General features: G+C 39.1%; 1 protein-coding gene across 3 annotated transcripts; it reads left to right on the forward strand.

Annotated features, from left to right (window-relative positions):
* The first annotated feature begins 1,377 nt into the window (after nucleotides 1–1,377).
* Nucleotides 1,378–17,646, forward strand: LOC113163805 (polypyrimidine tract-binding protein 2). Of its 3 annotated transcripts, none has more exons than XM_026362793.1 (14): nucleotides 1,378–1,467; nucleotides 3,246–3,273; nucleotides 6,092–6,152; nucleotides 8,041–8,213; nucleotides 8,928–9,068; nucleotides 9,513–9,668; nucleotides 9,762–9,872; nucleotides 10,029–10,239; nucleotides 10,559–10,674; nucleotides 12,714–12,747; nucleotides 13,302–13,394; nucleotides 14,074–14,290; nucleotides 16,157–16,234; nucleotides 16,388–17,646. In XM_026362793.1, the coding sequence occupies exons 1-14, from the start codon at nucleotides 1,460–1,462 to the stop codon at nucleotides 16,515–16,517; spliced, it is 1,557 nt and encodes a 518-aa protein (XP_026218578.1). In that variant the 5' UTR covers nucleotides 1,378–1,459; the 3' UTR covers nucleotides 16,518–17,646. The 3 variants fall into 3 exon arrangements, with proteins under 3 accessions (XP_026218578.1, XP_026218579.1, XP_026218580.1); XM_026362794.1 differs by having other exon boundaries at nucleotides 10,029–10,227; XM_026362795.1 differs by having other exon boundaries at nucleotides 6,092–6,110.
* Nucleotides 17,647–19,606: the final 1,960 nt, after the last annotated feature.

Consider the following 19,606-nt stretch of genomic DNA (forward strand, 5'->3'; position numbering starts at 1 on the left):
AGTTACCCCCATATCTTTGCAATTTTCCCATAATACTATGAATTGAATCAAAGCCTTAGATCACAAGCCATCCATCTTGTCATGGTGCCCAGAGGGAGGACTATAGTTAACTCTATGGTATAGCTCGTTTCTTACTAGTTTTTGTATGAGTCAATACAGCTTGATTGTTATTGATTATTATTGATTATAACAATGGCTCAATGAACGAAACAATTACTATATGTCCTTTATGTGCTAGTTTATTAGGTGGAAACTGCAGACATACAGTATATAGTTAGACTAACTAGTGAAAATATTAGAACATTTAGCAGCTTCTCAGGAGTTGGTAGAGACAAACGGACCTAAAAGGGAATGTGAATATTGAACCTCCACTACCTAATATATGTTTGTCGACACATGACTCTACAGTACATGAAAGTTAACCTGTCGCTGTGAGTGATGTGTAAACAGAAAACTGCTCACCAATACATTTAACTTCAGCTCATATTTTATATAAATGTCATGTTTACAGCTTGTTTCACTGCCATACTTTACTGGTATAAAATAATTTCATCTGAATATGTCAGGAAAGAATTGTGGGGTAAAACATATTTGTACACAGAATATTAAATAAATAGTATGTTTGTATAATAATACAAATTCACTAATATTACAATGTTTGCGGTCCTTTCAGGTTACCTGTCAACAGTGCTTTATTTCACTAGAATTTCTTCCATATTTTTTGTCCGTGTCAGTATAATGACATGTCACCGCAGATATATCACAGTAAGTTCATTACTAACCAACACTCCACAGACATCCATTAGGTTGAAGTTAAGCAATCAGAGGGCAAAGTGGGGGTGGGTCATACCAGATGCAGTTGTGGACCCACCTCGATGAGAGGACTGAGATTGCAGTTCTACTTTAATTTGTGACACATTAAGAGCGTGGTGACAAGTTAAGGAACTGCATTAGAGACTAAAAAACAATGACAACGTGAAATGCTACTGATTTAGCTTTCATTCAAAAATCTATTCAAGAGAATAGAAGATTGAATTGTTCTTACTGAATTGTGAATTGCAAAATGCATTTTCAAATTGCACATTGAATTGCCAACTGCAAAAACAATTGCCATTTTAATGAAGAGAATAAAAGCCCATGGCAATATGAAATGCAATTGATTTAGCTTTATATTTAAACTTTTAATTAAATAAATTGGAGAATTGAATTGCCATTCTTGGGAATGAATCATGATCATGATCAAACTGCATATTGACATAAACACTTCATAGCACTGTGCTCGCTGGACCTTCTCGGCGCGCTCAGTCGCTTCGGAACCTTTCGTCCATTTCCGCCATCGCTTCGTCCTTCGACTTCACATCGCCTCCATTTTGCTTTCGTGTAGGTGCGTGCGCAGTGTAGGTGTAAACTGAAGAGAAAACAGGACCGCAAGCAGACGCGCTGACAAATCTCTACAGAAATGGACGGGTAACGTTGTTATTTTATCACCAATGCTTACGACATCCCATCAAAACACTGTGACGCAGCACCCAACACCGACTTTGTGAACGCGTCGTTTTGTGGGGAGGCTGAGGAGCAGTCTTCTGTCTGTGTTAACGGGTTTCCATAGCCACGCGCTCCCTGCCATTAAGGAAGTGCCTAATGTTAGTTACCGCTAGCTAATATTTACTGCATTGCGAATTAACTTTGACAGAAACGCTTAGCTTAGCGTAACGTTATATAACGACATCCCACCGAAACGTGCTGGCACCGTTTCGCTATCTCCTTGTGCTCCGAGGTGGTATTTTTCTGCGGCGTGCTAACGAAGCGGCTAGTAAAGTTTAGCAGACCGTTATGCTAACTAATGTAAGGTTACAGTACCGTTGATCCTTTGTGTTGCAGCTTCACCGACCGAGCGGCTCCGTGAACCGTGTCTAACCTTAATCTTCTACCAGCCTTTAAATGAACACAGCACCAGTCTGGCGTTTTTATGTTTCCACACAGTAAATTATTGCAGGAGACGTCAGACCGATTAAAGAAAAAGATGTGGAATTGTGGCACTAAGCAAAAAAGTGTAAACAAAACAATATGTTGTATAAGCTCGATTCTAGTAGCCACCTTTTGCTTGGATAAGAGCTCTGCACACACTTCTTCAGCAGTGTCTTGAAGCAGTTCCCATATGATTGAAGAAGCTACTTGGATGAGCAGTGAAACGTTTCGAGTTAACAAGAAAGAAGTCCAGTTCCCATATGCTGAGCGCTTGATGGCTGCGTTTCCTTCATTCTGGGGTCTAGCTCGTCTCAAACCATCTCATTTGGGGTTAGGTCAGGTTATTGTGGAGGCCAGGTGAGCTGATGAAGCACTCTACCCATGTACAAAGTAATGTGGTGTGTTTTGTCTATTCAGTTAAAAAGTAAGTGCTAGCCAGATGGGATAGGCTTTTGCAGCAGAATGTTGTGCTAGCTGTGGTGGTGAAGTTTTTTTTCTTGAACTCTGAATAAATCACCAACAGTGTCACCAGCAAAGCACCCTCACACCATGACACTTCCTCCGTGCTTCACGGTAGTAATCACAGATACCATCCTATCATCTTCTCTGTGGCTCTTTCAGTAGTGGTTTCTTTGCATCTATTTGACCATGTAGGCCTGATTCACAGTCTCCTTTGAACACAAGCGATTTCAGTGCCTTGTTTAATTTCATGTGCCCGTAATTCAGCAGAGACAGCTGCCTTTCATTTGTTAAAGTACACTATGGTTTCATTGTATTTGGCTGAGCGCTTCCAGCAATAATATAAATTACTATAGTAGTTAATAAGGGCTGTTTGCTGTTTTCTAGCACCTCGGCACAAGATGGTCTCAAACACAAAAAATTACAAGACATTTCACAAACTACTTACTTACTTGTTACAGCTTTTCCAGATGACTACCCCCTAAAGCTCATTGTTGATATTGTCAATTGTGTACAAAGCTGTCATCAGGGGAAATATGGCTGCTTAGAGTATTCAAAAATATGCAATGTATGTAACAGTTTTTTGCTTACTACGTAATGCTGTGCTGTTTATCATATCATAAAGTTAATAAATAACTAATTAGTCTTGGTTATAGCTAATTAATATTGTGTAACAAGTTAATGTTGTCGTCTTCTTCAAAATACGTTATTTACATCACAGTATGTGACGGTATCATGCTGTCTTGTGTTAATTGGAAGTTTGTTTCCAGTTTTAGATGCATTTATTTTGAATAAATGAAAATTATTTCTCTTTCCAGAATCAGTGATGTTTCAGTTGGAGTGAAGGTGAGTTTTCTGGTTTGGTTTGACTTAGTGTTTAGTATACATATCAGGTGTGCCTGTCTGGGACACCTAGATGTTTTAGATGATGTAGATGTTTTTTTGTTGCATCATGAAACAACATGCACATTGTAATTGCTTGTGTAATGCCGCCGTTAAACAAAATTAATTGCACAAGATTAGACAATCAGATATTAAAAAAAAAGAAAATTAGGCAATATTAGTTATACCTATTGTTTCAAAAAAATCAGTGTTGAGGGATTATTCTTGTAGTTTTATTTTAATCTTAAGAAATATTCAACGATGTCCCAGTAAGAGATATTGTCCACAAATGGTTGAAACTTGGAACAGTAGTGTACCCTCACAGAAGTAGCCAACATGCCAAAGTTAGCCTAAGAGCGGGGTGATGACTCACAAGGTCCAAGGAAACATCCAAGGAACTTCAGGTCTCTTTCAGCTCAATAAAGATTACAGTTACCTTGACTCCATGATCTGGTTCTCATTGAGTAGAAATGGCATCCGTGGGAGAGTGGCAAGGCGAAAACAACTACTTGCTGAGAATAAGATTAAGGCATGTTTGAATTTTGCATTAACACACCTAGATGGCATTTAAACCATTAGAGAGAATTTTTTATGGACTGATGAGTCAAAAGTTGAACTGGTTGGAAGATGGGGGTCCAGTTACATCCAATGTAAACCAACCACAAAAACATCATACTTGCATGCAAGCATGGAGTTGGTAGTGTAATGTTTTGAGGATATTGTTTGCAGGATCAGGACAACTTTAGGACATATCAAAAAATTAAATGATATTCTATTCAAAAAATCATTTAAAACTTGAATATTGTGTTTGTATTGTATTTTGTCTTTGTTTTATGTTAGGTTGTGTTTGAAGATCTGAATCAGTTTAGCATGAGGGACACACAAAAAGAGGATATATTTAGAGAATATTTTTTTCACAGCTCTATATAAAATAGACTTACAGTTCCTTCATACTGAGGGAGAGAGCATGGACAGAAAATGTCCTAGTTACACAAACTATACATTTCAGGATGTAGTTATTCCAAGAATCTAGCATTATGTGTATAGCATAATTGGTAAAATTATAATTTAAGGACAGTTTATGGTTGGATTATGGCTAAGTATCAAACTTAAACCACATCCTACTATGTTGATAGATTCTTGCTCGCACCCCATTTTATCAATAGTTAGCGTCAATCATTAATTCCTTCTCCACTTACATTCCCTTTTGCTGCATTTGCTTCTCACTGGGTCTCAGATGTTGTGAAAGTTTTTTTTAAAAAGACAGAAATAAAATAATAATTTGGCTTCATCATTTCTTTAAAAAAATCTGTTAAATTAATTGTGTTTTGAACATACTGTGCATTCAAAACTACCTGAAGATAAACTCACTTTTGTACTGCTGTAGCTCAGACAACATGGTGTAAGATCAGAAGTAGGATAGGCTTGGCCTTCTCTAGCTATCAAAAACTTTAACTTTATCTTGGACGATAGATAAATATTTGAACAAAGGACTCACTGTTTCTTTTTTGTTGTGAATGTTTTTAGTCCTTTTTCTTTTACTAATGTCTGTAGTGTTGGACCAAGAGATGCAAAAGAGACTAAACTAAGCAGAACATGTGGATAGATGATTCAGTAAGGGATTTGTTTGGCTTTGAAGCTTAATAAATGTGAGCATTTTACCAATTTGCACTCAGGTGTAAAATAGACAACCTATCAGAACCCAAGCCAGAAGAAAAATTGCGAACATTCTCAAATTGAGAGACTGGAACCAGTACAATTACAATTACAATTTGGAATTCTTCTTAATTTCAAGAATTGAAATAAATTGAATGGTAGAATTCTCTTTACCATAAGAGAAAGAATCTCTTATGGTAAAGCAAAAACAATCGGGTGTAAAAAAAAAAAATGTATAGCTTTTATAGCATTAGACGTTTTTTTAATAAAATGGTTTGTGTCCTTGCCGATCACAGAATAAACTTGTTTTCTTGTGTAAGTGCATTGTTGTTCAGGCTACCTAACCACATTTGTTGAATGCCAGCTGCATTTTCATGTTCACAAAACAAAGTTAAAGTCCTCTCTCCAAGGGAAACGGAACAGTTATAAAATACTAATTCCTCTGATACGATGGTCTTCACCACCAATTTTATTTCAGCAATACTTCAGTGTCATAGACAAAACGGAGAGGGTTGCCAGCTGTTGGGAGAGAAATCATTTTGTGAGCTCTTTTAGCTCCTGCACTTTGTGCTCACATTTTGGTCTAAGACAACTTTATTACCCGTTCAATTTATTAGTGTCATGTGGCTGTAGCAGGGCATACAACATCTAGTTTATCGTAACCATAAAGAATGCTAGTGACAGAAGAACAATTGGTTCAAATTCAGTCAGACAGAAACAAGGAGGGGGTGTATGAAGCTATTATAAAGTTGTGTGTGTAATGGGTCCCTAGCCAGGTTCCTCGTCATCCCATCAGTCAGGTTTAAGAGCACAGGGCGCCCGTCAGCTCCAGCAAGCCTTCTGGGACTTAGTATAGCTCAGGATGAAATGACACATCTTGACATCTTAAATTCAGCAAGATTAAACTCACACTAGCAAAGGAGGAGCTAGGCCACTCTTCAGCTGTTTTGTCTTTTTCCTCATACTCATCTACCCTCCTTTTGTTTCGCTAAAATGTCTTCAGTGAGCTCAGTTATATGTGTGTAATGTGTGAGGGCCTCTGTGGAAAATGAAAATAGTTTTCCCTGTTATTTCACAGCTATGTCTGACGTTCTGTCTTTATCTTTCTTTCTTTTTTCTCCTGCAGAGAGGATCTGACGAGTTGAGTATGTACAACAGTCCCAACTCTGGCATGAGCAGTATCAGTGGTGAGTTCGTTCCGACCACCCCTGAACAGGGAAGGGATTGATCGAATTTGCATGAAGCCATTTGATTGGCAGTGACAGACAGCAGTAAAAGGAATCAAAGTATAGGTGTTTGAAAAGTGAAACAGACTGCACGAGTTGAACTGTTCTCTCATGGGAGCTTTTTAGTGTCTGAATAACATCACACTTCTCAGTAGGTGGGCACCCACACACCACAGCATGTGACTGGAACAGACATAGTGGATACCACCGCATTTTAATGCCTCCTCACTTTTCAGATGATATCAGAAGTCTCTCAAAGGAAGCTATAGATTTAATTAATGAAGAGAAGACATACAAGGTTAAATTATTAAATAAGAACAATGCTAAAGGCAAACACAAAAGTTTTTGCAGCTTGTTTAATCAAAGTCCCAGTCTGCCATTGCTACACAATGCGCCCATTGAGCTAATGTCACCCCAGGGACCTTCCTACTAAAGTGAGATAAAGATTATGCTTAGCATCAAATATGAGCAGGCCACATTGTTAAACGCTTGGGCTGATTTGACCGACAAAGACAGTTGCGCCCTTGTCTGTCACAGATGCTGAGACAGGTCGCTCTGAGTTTTTTTTTTTTTTTTGAGCTAGGTCATTCTAGTTCAAATAATTGTCGAATGAAATTGTCCGTAAACAAGAGGTAAGTAGTATGTAAGAGCTGTTTATGCTGTAATTAGATACGTTTTGGGTTATGATACACTTTTGTTAGAAGGATAGTAGTAAGAGTAGAGAAGTGTCTTTTTCTTTCACATTTTTGAATTCTAAATGTAATTTATACAATTCTGTTGTAGCTAAAGCAGAAATTTTGTCACTATGCAGGCAACCATGAATGAATAATAGCAAAAAAAACAACCTAAATCTATTCAATCTTTTGCGTGATTCTACTATATACACAGGGTGTAAAGGTACTTGTCAGGTACGTTGTTGTAAGTATCAGTTAGGTCTTCTGTGTATGTTTCAGTGTCTTCTGTCTCTTCATGTACTCCCTGACCGATTCGATGATGATGAGCTCAGGGATGTGTGGGGGCCATACCATCTGTTGCAGGACTTCTTGTACTTCTTGCCACTGATGATAGTTCTTTGTCACTCTGACACAGTTATGCTGCAGAATGAATTTGGGATGGATCAGATGCATCTCTGTTTGTACTGCATGATGGAAATGAATCTAAATCTCTATCAATCTGTAGTGTATGTATGCAGTCAGCATCACCCATTATGTACTCACATGGGAAGAATCTGGAACAAAATCCAGAAACACTAAGATGACTAAGGTTAGCACTTGAACAGTTTCAGAAGAAATCAGACTTTGAGGCTTACCATCAGACTGGAGAAAAAACTTAAAAACACATATTGCTTTTCCACCGTCTAACAGACGGACATGAAAGTTCTGTCTGTTTAAGTACACATTCCAAAACAATATGGTTTTAACATCCAGTGAGACAGACTCAAAGTTGAATCTGAAATCCTTCCTGTGGTTTCGGGGGAAATTTTGAAGTTTGAGGGAGCTATTGAGTAAAAGAAGTCGTGTCCAGAACCAAATTGACAATGATGTATCTAACTATCAAGTATTGTGCATGTGTCTGAAGTCTGATTTATCCTATTCCTTTGTGGCACACTAGTCACAGTATCTAGCCTCATTGTTGAAAGTCTGAGAGATGTAGAGATTGACTAAAACTCGCTGTTTTGTTTTTCTTTTTTTATCGAATTCATTGAAACTACCACAATTAGTACATTTTAGAGCTGTTTTTTTTTTTTTTTTTTTTAGCGGAATCTGACTAGATGAGCTAGACTAGATCAGCTAGACTAGATCATTAGACTGATCAGCACAGTTAACTAGTATTTGTGCTAAAATTTTAGATGGGGCTTCTAATGGCAGTGACAATAAAAAGCCGAGGGTGGAGGAGGCCCCACCGTCTCGTGTGCTCCACATCAGAAAGCTGCCCAGTGAGGCTTCAGAGACTGAAGTCATCGCCCTCGGTTTGCCTTTTGGCAAAGTCACCAATATCCTCACACTAAAGGGAAAGAACCAGGTGAGTGGAGACAATAGATGGACTCTTCCATACAACACAGCATTTGTATCTATTTGATAAATATTAGATGACGAGCAAGGCGAGGGTGGGTGTGTTAAAAGTATAGTTATTTTTATTGATTTATTTTTTTATTTATTATGGAGAACACAGCTTTTCTCTGGAAGACAGTGGTCAAAAGTGACACTTGGGTCTTGACCTGATGAATGACGTGTCAGCTTCTTCATCTTGCATGTTGTTGCACAACAAAAGTACTTTGGATACATTCAGCCTTGCTATCTAGAGCTGTATCTGAAACATGCCCACAGCTCTATACAAAAGCTGGCCAAAAGCCTATTGTCTGCCTGCTGAGGATGGCTGTAGGAAATACTTGGCTTTTGTCCCCTAGATTTCTGTCAAGTACATCTGCTTTGTTCTCCTCATTGTACCAATGTCAGTGTGTCAGCCAGTCTTGATCGATCTGCAGCTGCCTCATCTCAGCATTCAGACAACTTCATCTGTGTTTGTCTGATAATGTTGCCACCGCGGTGTTGAATTCCAATTCACTTTGTATACTTTGCAAGAGTGCCCTCTACCAGAGGTTAATCCAGTTTGTTTTACTTTTACTTAGCAAAGTATTTTCAAATTATCTAACATACTTCAATAAAACGGAGCGGTTTTAGAATTGGTCACATAATGACCAAGAATGATAACAGTGTTTTTTTTCTCTACCTCCAGGCATTCTTGGAGATGGGGACAGAGGAGGCAGCCATCACTATGGTTAACTACTACAGCACAGTAAATCCTCATATCCGCAATGTCCCTGTCTTCATTCAGTACTCCAATCACAAAGAGCTCAAAACAGATGCTCTCAATCAGGTAGTGTTGCAACTTACAGTTACTTTCATTATTGATTAATATGCTGATTATTTGCAGTTCATAAATTAGTCTGTAAAATGGTAAACATGAAGAAAGTGAATAAGATAGTCTTGTTTATTGCCTGATTGTTCAGGAAATAAATCTTTATGTTTTCATTTAATTTCATTAACCTGAACACTTTCAGTTTCAGAAATCTTGTATCTTGTTGATCTTTGGGTGAGAACTAGCATTTTATGTTATGCTGTTTTAATATTTGGAAATCCAAATGTAAGTTAAGTCTAGAGCTTAAATGCTAATGATGTTCTCTATGTCTAATAAGCACCAACTATACAGTTTTAATATTTAGTAACTGAGGACATATTTCAATGCCTGTTAGGCTTTATATAAATCGGTAGTTATGAAATTGGAGTAAAAATAGCAATTGACGTATGTGTTTGGCCATAGCGGACCCAGGCGGTGCTGCAGGCAGTGTCAGCAGTCCAGTCTGGCGGATCACCAAGCTCAGATGTGCAGGAGGTTCTTGCTGCAGCCTCCAGTCCTGTACTGCGGATCATCATTGACAACATGTTCTACCCTGTAACGCTGGATGTACTTCAACAGGTAACAGTTTCTCTGACCTTGTACAGTAAGAAACTGTTCAGTTGGCATGTTACCAAATATTTGCAATATAGCTGAATTTTTGGTTGTTGGCAGATTTTCTCCAAGTTTGGCACAGTCATGAAGATAATCACATTCACCAAGAACAATCAGTTCCAGGCCCTCCTACAGTTCAGTGATCCTGCCAATGCAAACCAAGCCAAATTGGTGAGACGTCATTTACCTGCAGCTACTAGTTATGGTGTTGTATTACTATTCACAAATAGTTTCATTAACTGTCTGTTAATGCTGTATAATACCAGATGTATAGCTGAAGATTTGATCATGCAGTAGTGATTTTTTCTTTTCCTTTCCACTCACCAGGCACTGGATGGCCAGAACATCTACAACTCATGCTGTACTCTGCGAATCGACTTCTCCAAGCTGGTCAACCTAAATGTCAAGTACAACAACGATAAGAGTCGCGACTACACACGACCTGAGCTGCCTGCTGGTGATGGCCAGCCCAGCATTGATCCCGCGGTGGCTGCTGCCTTCAGTAAAGATTCCAACTCCCTCCTCGGTAAGATCCCAGGTAGATCACACCTTTATTTATCCTCCTTTTATCTCATTATTGATATCAGTACCCACTGGCTAAATGTATTTAACTTGTGATCATTATTGAAATGCCATGTCTTTAGATTTAATTTATTCTTCAGATATTTTGATCAGATTCCGGACAGATTTAAATTTTAATTGTTTTAACTGTTTAAACGGAATAATTGGTAACTTCTAGTATCAGTATCAATCAGTTTGGCTGCTAGAATATATCATCCTTGCTCAGTTTTCTAATACTGTGTTTTCGTGAAAGTGCAGCTCTCCATTCCATGATTGTATTGTCTGCTTGTTGTCAGGTGCCCTGAACCCTCTGAGTGCAGCAGCAGCGGCTGCTGCAGCTGCAGGGAGGGTGGCCCTAGCTGGACAAGCAGGGTCCAGCGGGGTCCTACTGGTCAGCAACCTCAACGAGGAGGTCAGTAACCCACTTACAAACACAAAGAGTCAGTTGGACCATCCGAGCCTTAAAGTCCACCACTCATACCCACCACCTTCATCCCTCCGTTTGTCTCCCTTTTTGTGCTACCATTTCCATTGTCATAGTCTTATGTCTGCCATTCAGGATACATTAGGAGGGTCCATTGTGGAGTTTCTTGTACATTACTGAGATCACTTAAACTAAACCACACAACTTGATGTATTTACATGCAAGATATAACAATTTTTAATTACAGAGTTAAAAAAAAATTATGACATAGAGAGCAACAACTATTAGCTGTGAGATTCCGTGAGGATGTGAGAGTGGTTTCATGCATCCATATATTCAGCTTTTTGTTCTGTGTTTATCTGTAGTTAGGCAGATACTATCTAGTAAAGATCTTGAGGAAAATCGTCGATGTATTCTGTCATGTTTGAGGTATTTACAAAGCATTTTGAAACCCAGAGGACCTGTGAGTGCAGTTTCAATTACTGTATCTGCTCTCATCTTTCTTAATTACTGAACAGGCTTAGGGCACAACTGATGTCCCACTTGAGGAATTATTATTATTATTATTAGTAGTAGTATTATTATTAGTATTAGTATTATTATGTTAAGATAAATAGAATGGATGCCCAATTAGTTACTTTTAACATGAAGAAAACATTTTTTTTTGTCTAACCTTTTCTTTGCTATTTTCTAGTGTCCTTTACATACCAGGGCCTTGCTGCTCTTTTGTTTTTCTTCTCATTATGTCCCCATAAGAGAGAGGGGGGATTTGTTGTTCCTGTCATTGCACCAGCGCCCTCCCCTCTTTCTTCCTCTGATGTTCTGCCCTTCCCTCCTCTTGTCAAACTGTATCTAACTCAGCTAAATGTCTCTCTTCTGTTTTTCTCTCTAAGCTCTCCTCAGCTCATATGAAAGCTCATATGAAATCATTCTGTGGTCTCCTAACCCGTGTCTCAGTTCTGGGAATAAACACCTGCCTCTGAAACACTCGCTTCTCGATCTTTGCTCACCGTTTCTCTGCTTTTCTTTTACAACTGTGACTTAAATTTGTCTCAACTGATGTCTCTGTGTCTTTCCTCATCAGTTTGTTCTCTCTGGCTGTGATTGAATGTGTCATCCCGAAGCGTTTTGACAGTATCAAAACCATTCAGACTGAAACCCTGATGTTAAGACACTGTCCTTAAAGCTGTCTTTTAGCTTCTTGGACTTGTGTGAACGCCACCTTTTTACTCAGGTGGCCTTCACATCAACTCTTGCATGCCAGATTGTACCACACGTCTGTTAACTAATTTTCCCCCCTCAGCTTCTCATACTGTTGTAGAATCATTCTCCCCTGCTGAAAGATTGTAGATCTTCAGATTTCTGCTGCATGTTGTTTTTATCCCATGATTATGACTTTATATTGCTGATTTTATTATGATTTTTGACAAGAATGTACCTTTACCCCATGCTTGTCCAGGGTGAAATACATTTTGGCTCTGGTTATTTGCTGTATTTTGACTAAAGAAAACATTGATCCAAGCCATTGTCTCTGACCAAACTACCTGCATTATTCCAGTGTACTGACCTATATTTTATTTTTTGTCCCTCCCCCCCTTCTCACTTTTTATTTTTTTTATCCCCCCCCCCCCAATTCGCATTTGCCTTCCTATTCATCTCTCCCCTCTATCCTTATCTCTCTCTTTCTCTCTCTCTACCCCTACCCCTACTTCTTCCTTCCATTCATCCTGCCTCCCTTCCATCCATGTGCTGGTGGTGAATTTTTAACCCCTTCAAATCACCTCCTCCTTCCCCATTAACCCACCCTCCTCCCTCCGAACCCCCCTCCATGACTCCTCTTCTGCCACCTGCTCCCCTCTTCCATGACCTACCACCTCCATCACTCTCCGGGGGGAATACAAAAACCACCATTCCTCCTACCTACCTCCGTTCTGGATCGATCTGTCCATCTCTACCTCCGCTCCGCTCCGACTCTCCTACCTCTCTACCTGTCTCACGCTGCTTGTTGCTCTTCTCTCCCTCTAAAGATGGTTACGCCCCAAAGTCTGTTTACCCTCTTCGGTATGTTATCGTTGGCTCTCTCTCCTCTCTCTCTCTCTCTCTTTCTCTCTCTTTTAACTATCTTCTCTTTTTGTTCTATTTCCACTCTATCTTTGACACATTTGTCATTATTATTATTATTAATATTATTATTATTATTATTATCATTATTACTACTCCTACTATTACTACAAGTTTATGTATTTTCCCCCATGCTTTAGCTTATTTGAAATAGTTTTGCCCCCTGTTTATTGGTTTGTTTATTACTTTGCCTTTAAATTTGTTAATGCCCACTTATTTATGATTTTTGCATGCTGTTTTTATTTTATTGCCATCTTACACAGCTTGATAACTTATTTGTTTAGAGGGTGTCTCTTCTCTCTTTACCTGTTCTTTTCAAAACACCTTTCACTCTGTCTGCTATAAATTTCTAATGTATTCTGTTCTTTCTTCTTTGCTTTTTGCCTTTAAATATCTTTGTCTCGAGTGCTAACTTTTTTTTTTTTATTATTTGTCTAACTGTCTGCTTTCTCTCCACCTCACCTCTTGTCCTCCTGCCTGCGGCTCTAATGCAGGGGTATATGGTGATGTCCAGAGGGTGAAAATTCTTTACAATAAGAAGGACAGCGCTCTCATTCAGATGTCTGACGCCAACCAGGCTCAGCTAGGTAAGCAGGCATCATACCAACCATATTAAGTCATTTGTCGAGGAGAGGAGCCCATGTTGCCCAGGTCCTATCTATCATATGTTTCATATGTTTCATACAGTATATGGTTACAATCCATCCTGGATCTTCCTGATTGTTCATTATCTATCTGTTCTAAAGAGTTCTGTTACATGTGTCTCTTCCATGCGTCCTTTTTTGCTCTTTTTGAGTTTATTCCATTTTTTCCTTTCTGTTTAAAGTGGGGAAGAAGTTTGTCTTTACCCCATTCTAGGTTCAGGACAGAAGGTGTTATAAACTGCATGTATTGTAAAACTTCTTTAGGCAAATTTAGGCTCATGCTGTACATAAAATCTGCTAATAGCTTGGTATTGTGGATACCTCTATCATCTAAACAATCACATGTGCTCAGTGCTCAATACTTTGTTGTTTGAAGCACATTGCATTGAGCAAACTACAAGTTTCATAATCAGTACTGCGGTCTATTTAGATGATTACAATTCACAATTCCTGAATCTGATAATTAGCTGATGAAAAACATGATTCCATTTGGATATTGGTCTATTTTTTTTTTTACTGTCTATAGGTTTTGATTTTTTTCTTGTTAACAGTGTCAGTGAATACCACATGCTACATTGTGCCATCTTTGTCATTAACCTCTCTTTTTTTTATGTGACCAAAGCAATGAGCCACCTGAATGGCCAGAAGATGTATGGGAAGATCATCCGGGTGACACTGTCAAAGCACCAGACGGTGGCCCTGCCTCGTGATGGCCTAGACGACCAAGGACTGACCAAGGACTATGCCAACTCCCCACTTCATCGCTTCAAAAAACCTGGATCTAAAAACTTCCAGAACATCTTCCCACCCTCTGCCACTCTCCACCTCTCCAACATCCCGTAAGCACCAGACCAGTTTTGTTGTCATATGCTGGGGGAGGCTATTTCTTCTGACACCCACAGCTGTCAAGGTACTTTGGACACTTAGATGTAACCAGGGCTTAACATCAAACTCCAGGAATACATAAATGAAAAGTCATTAGAGTTTTCATTCCAGACACTTGTCATAGAAGAAATAGTCATAGAAGGAAAAGATGGAAGAAATGTCTTTAACAATGGCTCAGTTCCATCAAATGTCCCAGCAAGTCATGACAGTCAGCCAGCGTGGACAATACCATAGACTCTGGAAGTAGCTCAGAATATGAGAAAGGTTTCTTTAGGCTATAATATAATGAATCAAAGCTAAAAAGTATTTGGCCAGCGTCTTAGTTTTGTTATAATCACTGTACTTGGATACGATCCTTAGACAGTCTTATGCAATATTAGGATATGACATCAAACACAGTATTTGAAATCAGTGGCTTTTATTAACAATCTAACTTAAAGACTGAAAGGGTAAGTACACCCAAACAACAAGACGTAATTCGTCACTTTCTCAAGTGGTATCACTTCTTTCAGATAGTCCTGTTGTGTCCAGTTTTGAGGTTTCTTCTTTCTTCCTCAACCCTAGTACAGACAGTTTTTTTGTTGAACTAATTAATTAACAGATTTTATTCTCTAGAGTTTTCAATAGCCCCTTTTATACTGCCTCTTCAAGGCAGTTTTACAGTGCCTATATGCTGCCTCGTGCTGTATAAAAGGTACCAAAACCGGCGAGGGGGGTCTGTGCACACGTAACGATATGCTGGACAATTGTGGAGACTCTGCTATTTCAATTCAATTCACAGTTGAATTGAAAACTGTTTTATTTGTATAGTGCCAAATCACAACAGAAGTCATATCAAGGCACTTTACAGCGCTTAAAGTTTAAGACCTTACAAAATATAACTATATACAGATTTATAAAGAAAACGCAACAACCCCACTTGAGCAGCATTTGGCGATAGTAGAGAGGAAAAACTCCCTTTAGAGGAAGAAACCTCCAGCAGAACCAGGCTCAGGGTGGGCGGCCATCTGCTTCAACCGGTTGGGGTGAGTGGAAAGAGAAGACAGAAAAGAACAGCAGGCAACACAAAATAACAACAACCAGCAAAAACATTGGGCAGGTCGGTAGGACCAGTAACTACACCTGAACTGGGAGCAGGTTCCACAGGAGAGGAGCTTGATAGATAAAGGCTCAACCTCCCATTCTACATTTGAAAACTCTAGGAACCACAGGTAAACCTGCAGTCTGTGAGTTCTGATGGGAAAATATGGAACTATGAGGTCTTCAAGATAAGATGGAGCTTGATTATTAAGTGCTTTATATGCGAGAAGGATTTTAAATTCCCTAATGTATTATTATGATTAACCAGACCCCGGTCTTACTCAATTCGAACTTTATCCATTAATTCCTTCCTGCTGCAAAGTTGCACATAGTAGCATTCTGAGTAGCGTTTCTCCTCCAGCTTCTCATCATCCACAAGTTGCTATTTATGATCATATTGTTCTTGACGCAAAATAATAGTGCTGTTGGAGCAATGCATTTCTAAAATGTGCAAAACTTTCAAAACCACATGATGGTTCATTTAACAGTAATGTTTTTAAGGCAACGTAAATCTGATATGCATCAAACATCACAAAGCTAAAGCAGGGCTGCTAGTTCCCTGTATTAAACTCACAGTGGAGTGACTTTACAGCGGTGTTTGAAAATACAGTGTAAATACACAAGACCCAATACAGTGGCGTTTCTGTGTAAAAGATGCTAATGACACCAAGGTGTGTGAGTGTGCCATGATATGCCTGAAATTCCTTCTTAACTCTAAATTTTGTTGTTCATTATAACAGACAAGATGTGACGGAGGATGACCTGAGACTGCTCTTCTCCAACTCTGGAGGCACTGTGAAAGCATTCAAGTTTTTCCAGTACGTCGACCCTATAAGTCACATATACACTCTGACTAACGTTTGGTCCCCTTAAAGTATCACTAAAGGTTCTATTTTGGTAAAATTGCTCGGTGTCTTATCCCAGCGAAGTTTCGTTTCTTGTGGTACTCACTGCGTTGTCACCTGTTTCAGGGATCGCAAAATGGCTTTAATCCAGATGTCAACAGTGGAGGAGGCCATCCAGGCCTTGATCGACCTTCACAACTACAACATGGGAGGAAACCAGCATCTGAGAGTCTCCTTCTCTAAGTCCACCATTTGAGAATGTGATATACCCTGACAATATCAGGGTGGGGGTTGTTGGGGTTATGTTGATCCTGTCATTCCTTGAGAGACTGAAACTTTTGACTTGCATCCTTTTTTCTTTTAAAGAGATCAACTGAGTATGTTGCAGATACTGGATTATCCCAGATATTAATTGTATCTCTGTATTTTTTTATGTCGATATTGACATAATTGATTGTCCCAATGTATGATAGTTTGATGTAGATCAGTGTTTAATTCTTTAATTGAAAAGATACAGTACTTACGTGCCTTACTTGACAATATCAACTGTTTCTACAGATGGACATGTTCGGTAATACCTTTTTTATGCTTTTTCAGGCACATTAGTATTTAATATTTTGGGGGTTGGTGAGAGAGTGCGCTGGTTTGTCATCCTCATAACATTATTCAAGCTCTGCCACCAACCATGCTTTTTTTTTCTTTTGTTCCAGAGATTTAGATCAATAATATTTACCTTTCTAATTTAGCAGCAGGAGAGATAATTCCTGAAGCAACATCTGAGGCTTTTTACAGCATCCTCCAACGTGCTGTTTAACTTGTCCATTATTCCACAACTATGTTTAGTGTAAGATTGTTCTCCCCTAGTTTTGACTTTCATAACATGGTTCATGACTAAGTATTTCCTTTTCTGTGTTTTTAAAGCCTTCCATGCTATTTACCGTGTCAGTGAGATGAAAGTGTCGGTGACAATGGTTTTCTAAGCATGAGTAGTGACAATAGGATCTAACATCAGAAAGTGTTGCATGCTGTGGAAACAGAAGATGTCCACTGTGATTTCATTGTCATGTGACAGTTTACTCGAGAGGGCTACTCGGTTGGACCAAAGTTTCTGTGCCTTTAGTGTTCCTTTAATTCATTTTAACAACAAAAAAGAAGCATTTGAAAACACTGAAATGTTACATTTCAGGGAAAAATGGCCACAGTTTTAAGTGTTAATTACAGCTTGTTTTTTTCTTTTTTGATACAAAACCTCTGACTAGAGGTGTTTGCTCAGAAAAAAAGGTTGTGTATATTTTTTCCTCCAAATCTGATTTTATACAGCTCAAAATGTAAGGATTTGGTATAGTAGAGGCACAATTAAAGGATTCATTATTTTTTAACAAAAAGGAGGTGCGACTTGGTTTCCTGCTTTTTGAGTTTCCCCTCTCATGGTCTCTCTTGTGTATTCTGCATTACCTCTGTAGCATGCCTAATAAAACTCTTTTGTAGCTCTGCATTTACCTCCTCTGTCTCTCCTCTCTGTTCTGTCTCTTCTGCTCACTTCTGAAACCATCTCAGTCCCAGGGTGGGAAGGAAGCCAGAATCCATTTTGGAGGCACTTGAAAAAGAGATCTAATAAGGCAGATTGAGCCTCTGATGGTACTAATTCACGGGACAAGAAGTACTTTTTCTTGATGTTTCCCACCCTGTCAACTGACACAGTCTATTCCTCTGATGTCTTGCTCTCCTCTTTTCTGGTAGTTGCCTATTTTCTAATCAGTCTCTAAGGACCTCTGCTCTCTTGACAATCTGTCTGAGCTCTCTACATGCTCTCACACCTTTATCAATTATATAAATGGCCTCAGTTGTCATTTTCCCAAGCCAGCTGCATGGTAATGTTGGCTTTGGAGCATCTCTGGGTAATATTACTACAAACATAGGTAATAGGAAGGAAGAAATGAGTAAAGAAACTTAACAGATGCAACGTGTTCTGGATTGTAACTGAGCAGTTAACAACCAGTTATTCTTTGTGGCATGTAAAAAAAAAAAAAAATCATAGCAGACATTTTTGTATACTTACGGTCAAGAGGAAGTGGTTTGGGTTGCTTCAGAGGGAAGGGTCACTGCATATGAGTTCTGACCTTTATACTGTGACTTCAGGATTATACGTCCATCTGTACATTTCATATTTAACAGATGCTTATATCCAAAGCAACTTACAAAGTGCAAGGCAACAGCAGGGTCTTGTGTTGTACGCCAACACAACATCCAGGATTCGAACTCCAGTCTCCCACATGGAGGACAGCAATGTTACCACTACGCCCTCCAGCTACACGCAATGCATCACTGAATGGTTTGATGAGTATAATAAGAATCGTATGTTATGGTCCTTACAGATCTCAATCCAACCAATGAGAGATTCTGGACCAATATGTTAGAGAGCACGCTGCTCCACCCTCTGACACTATTCTAGTGGCACCTTATTAAGACACCTCATGTTGTCTTTTGCTTTGATTTGTCGCTCATCTGTAGATATGTGTGCTGTTCTGTAGTTGTGATTTGACAGAACTCCTACTACTCATATGCTCATGATGCTCTCACTGATTTCCAAAAAAAAGGTCACACTGACATGAACTATTTAGGGCACAGAGATCACTAGTCCCCAGTAATATTTCTGGGATTTGGGGGAATTTAACAGCTTGAGAGACTTAACTTTTTATTTCTTCTTCTTTTTTTTATTTTTTTATTTGGGGTGGTATAATGGTTCCCCAGTGAGTACTGTCACATCACAGCAAAGGCGCTCTGCAAGGTTTCCTCTCACAGTCCCAAACACATGCAGGTTAATAGGCTATTTTTGTCCTTAATAAGCCTATAGGTGTCAATGTGAGTGACCATTGTCAGCTGTAATAGGCTCCAACTCCCACATGACCCACGATTAAGCAGGTGTAACTATATTGCTTAACCTGGCAGTGTTTGAAGCTGCAATCCAAAAAGCTCAAAATCATATAAATAAGCCAGAGACGTTCTTAGGAGTTTGTTCTGTGGGGTCACTTGTAACCAACAGAGAATTATTGCATCATCGGCAATAATGTTCATCTTAACTTTTCTCAGGAACTGCTAGAGAAGCAGAGGTTAGAGGGGCTTATATGGCACAAGCCAAACTCGAAATGAAAACTAATGTTGCTTGTATCCATTGGTGACAATATATCAGCGTTTTGTTTACTTTCTCCTATGTTGACAGACAGAAAGATGGAGATCCATTAAGTCAGATGAATGCCCTGAACTGATTTTTATTTTTTCCTGGCATTTGGAGAAGGCTCTCTGCATTAGAGTCTTCCACTGGGGGAACGGAAACACAGGCACAAC

This window comes from Anabas testudineus, chromosome 2, assembly GCF_900324465.2.
Source record: "Anabas testudineus chromosome 2, fAnaTes1.2, whole genome shotgun sequence".
Classification (NCBI taxonomy): domain Eukaryota; kingdom Metazoa; phylum Chordata; class Actinopteri; order Anabantiformes; family Anabantidae; genus Anabas; species Anabas testudineus.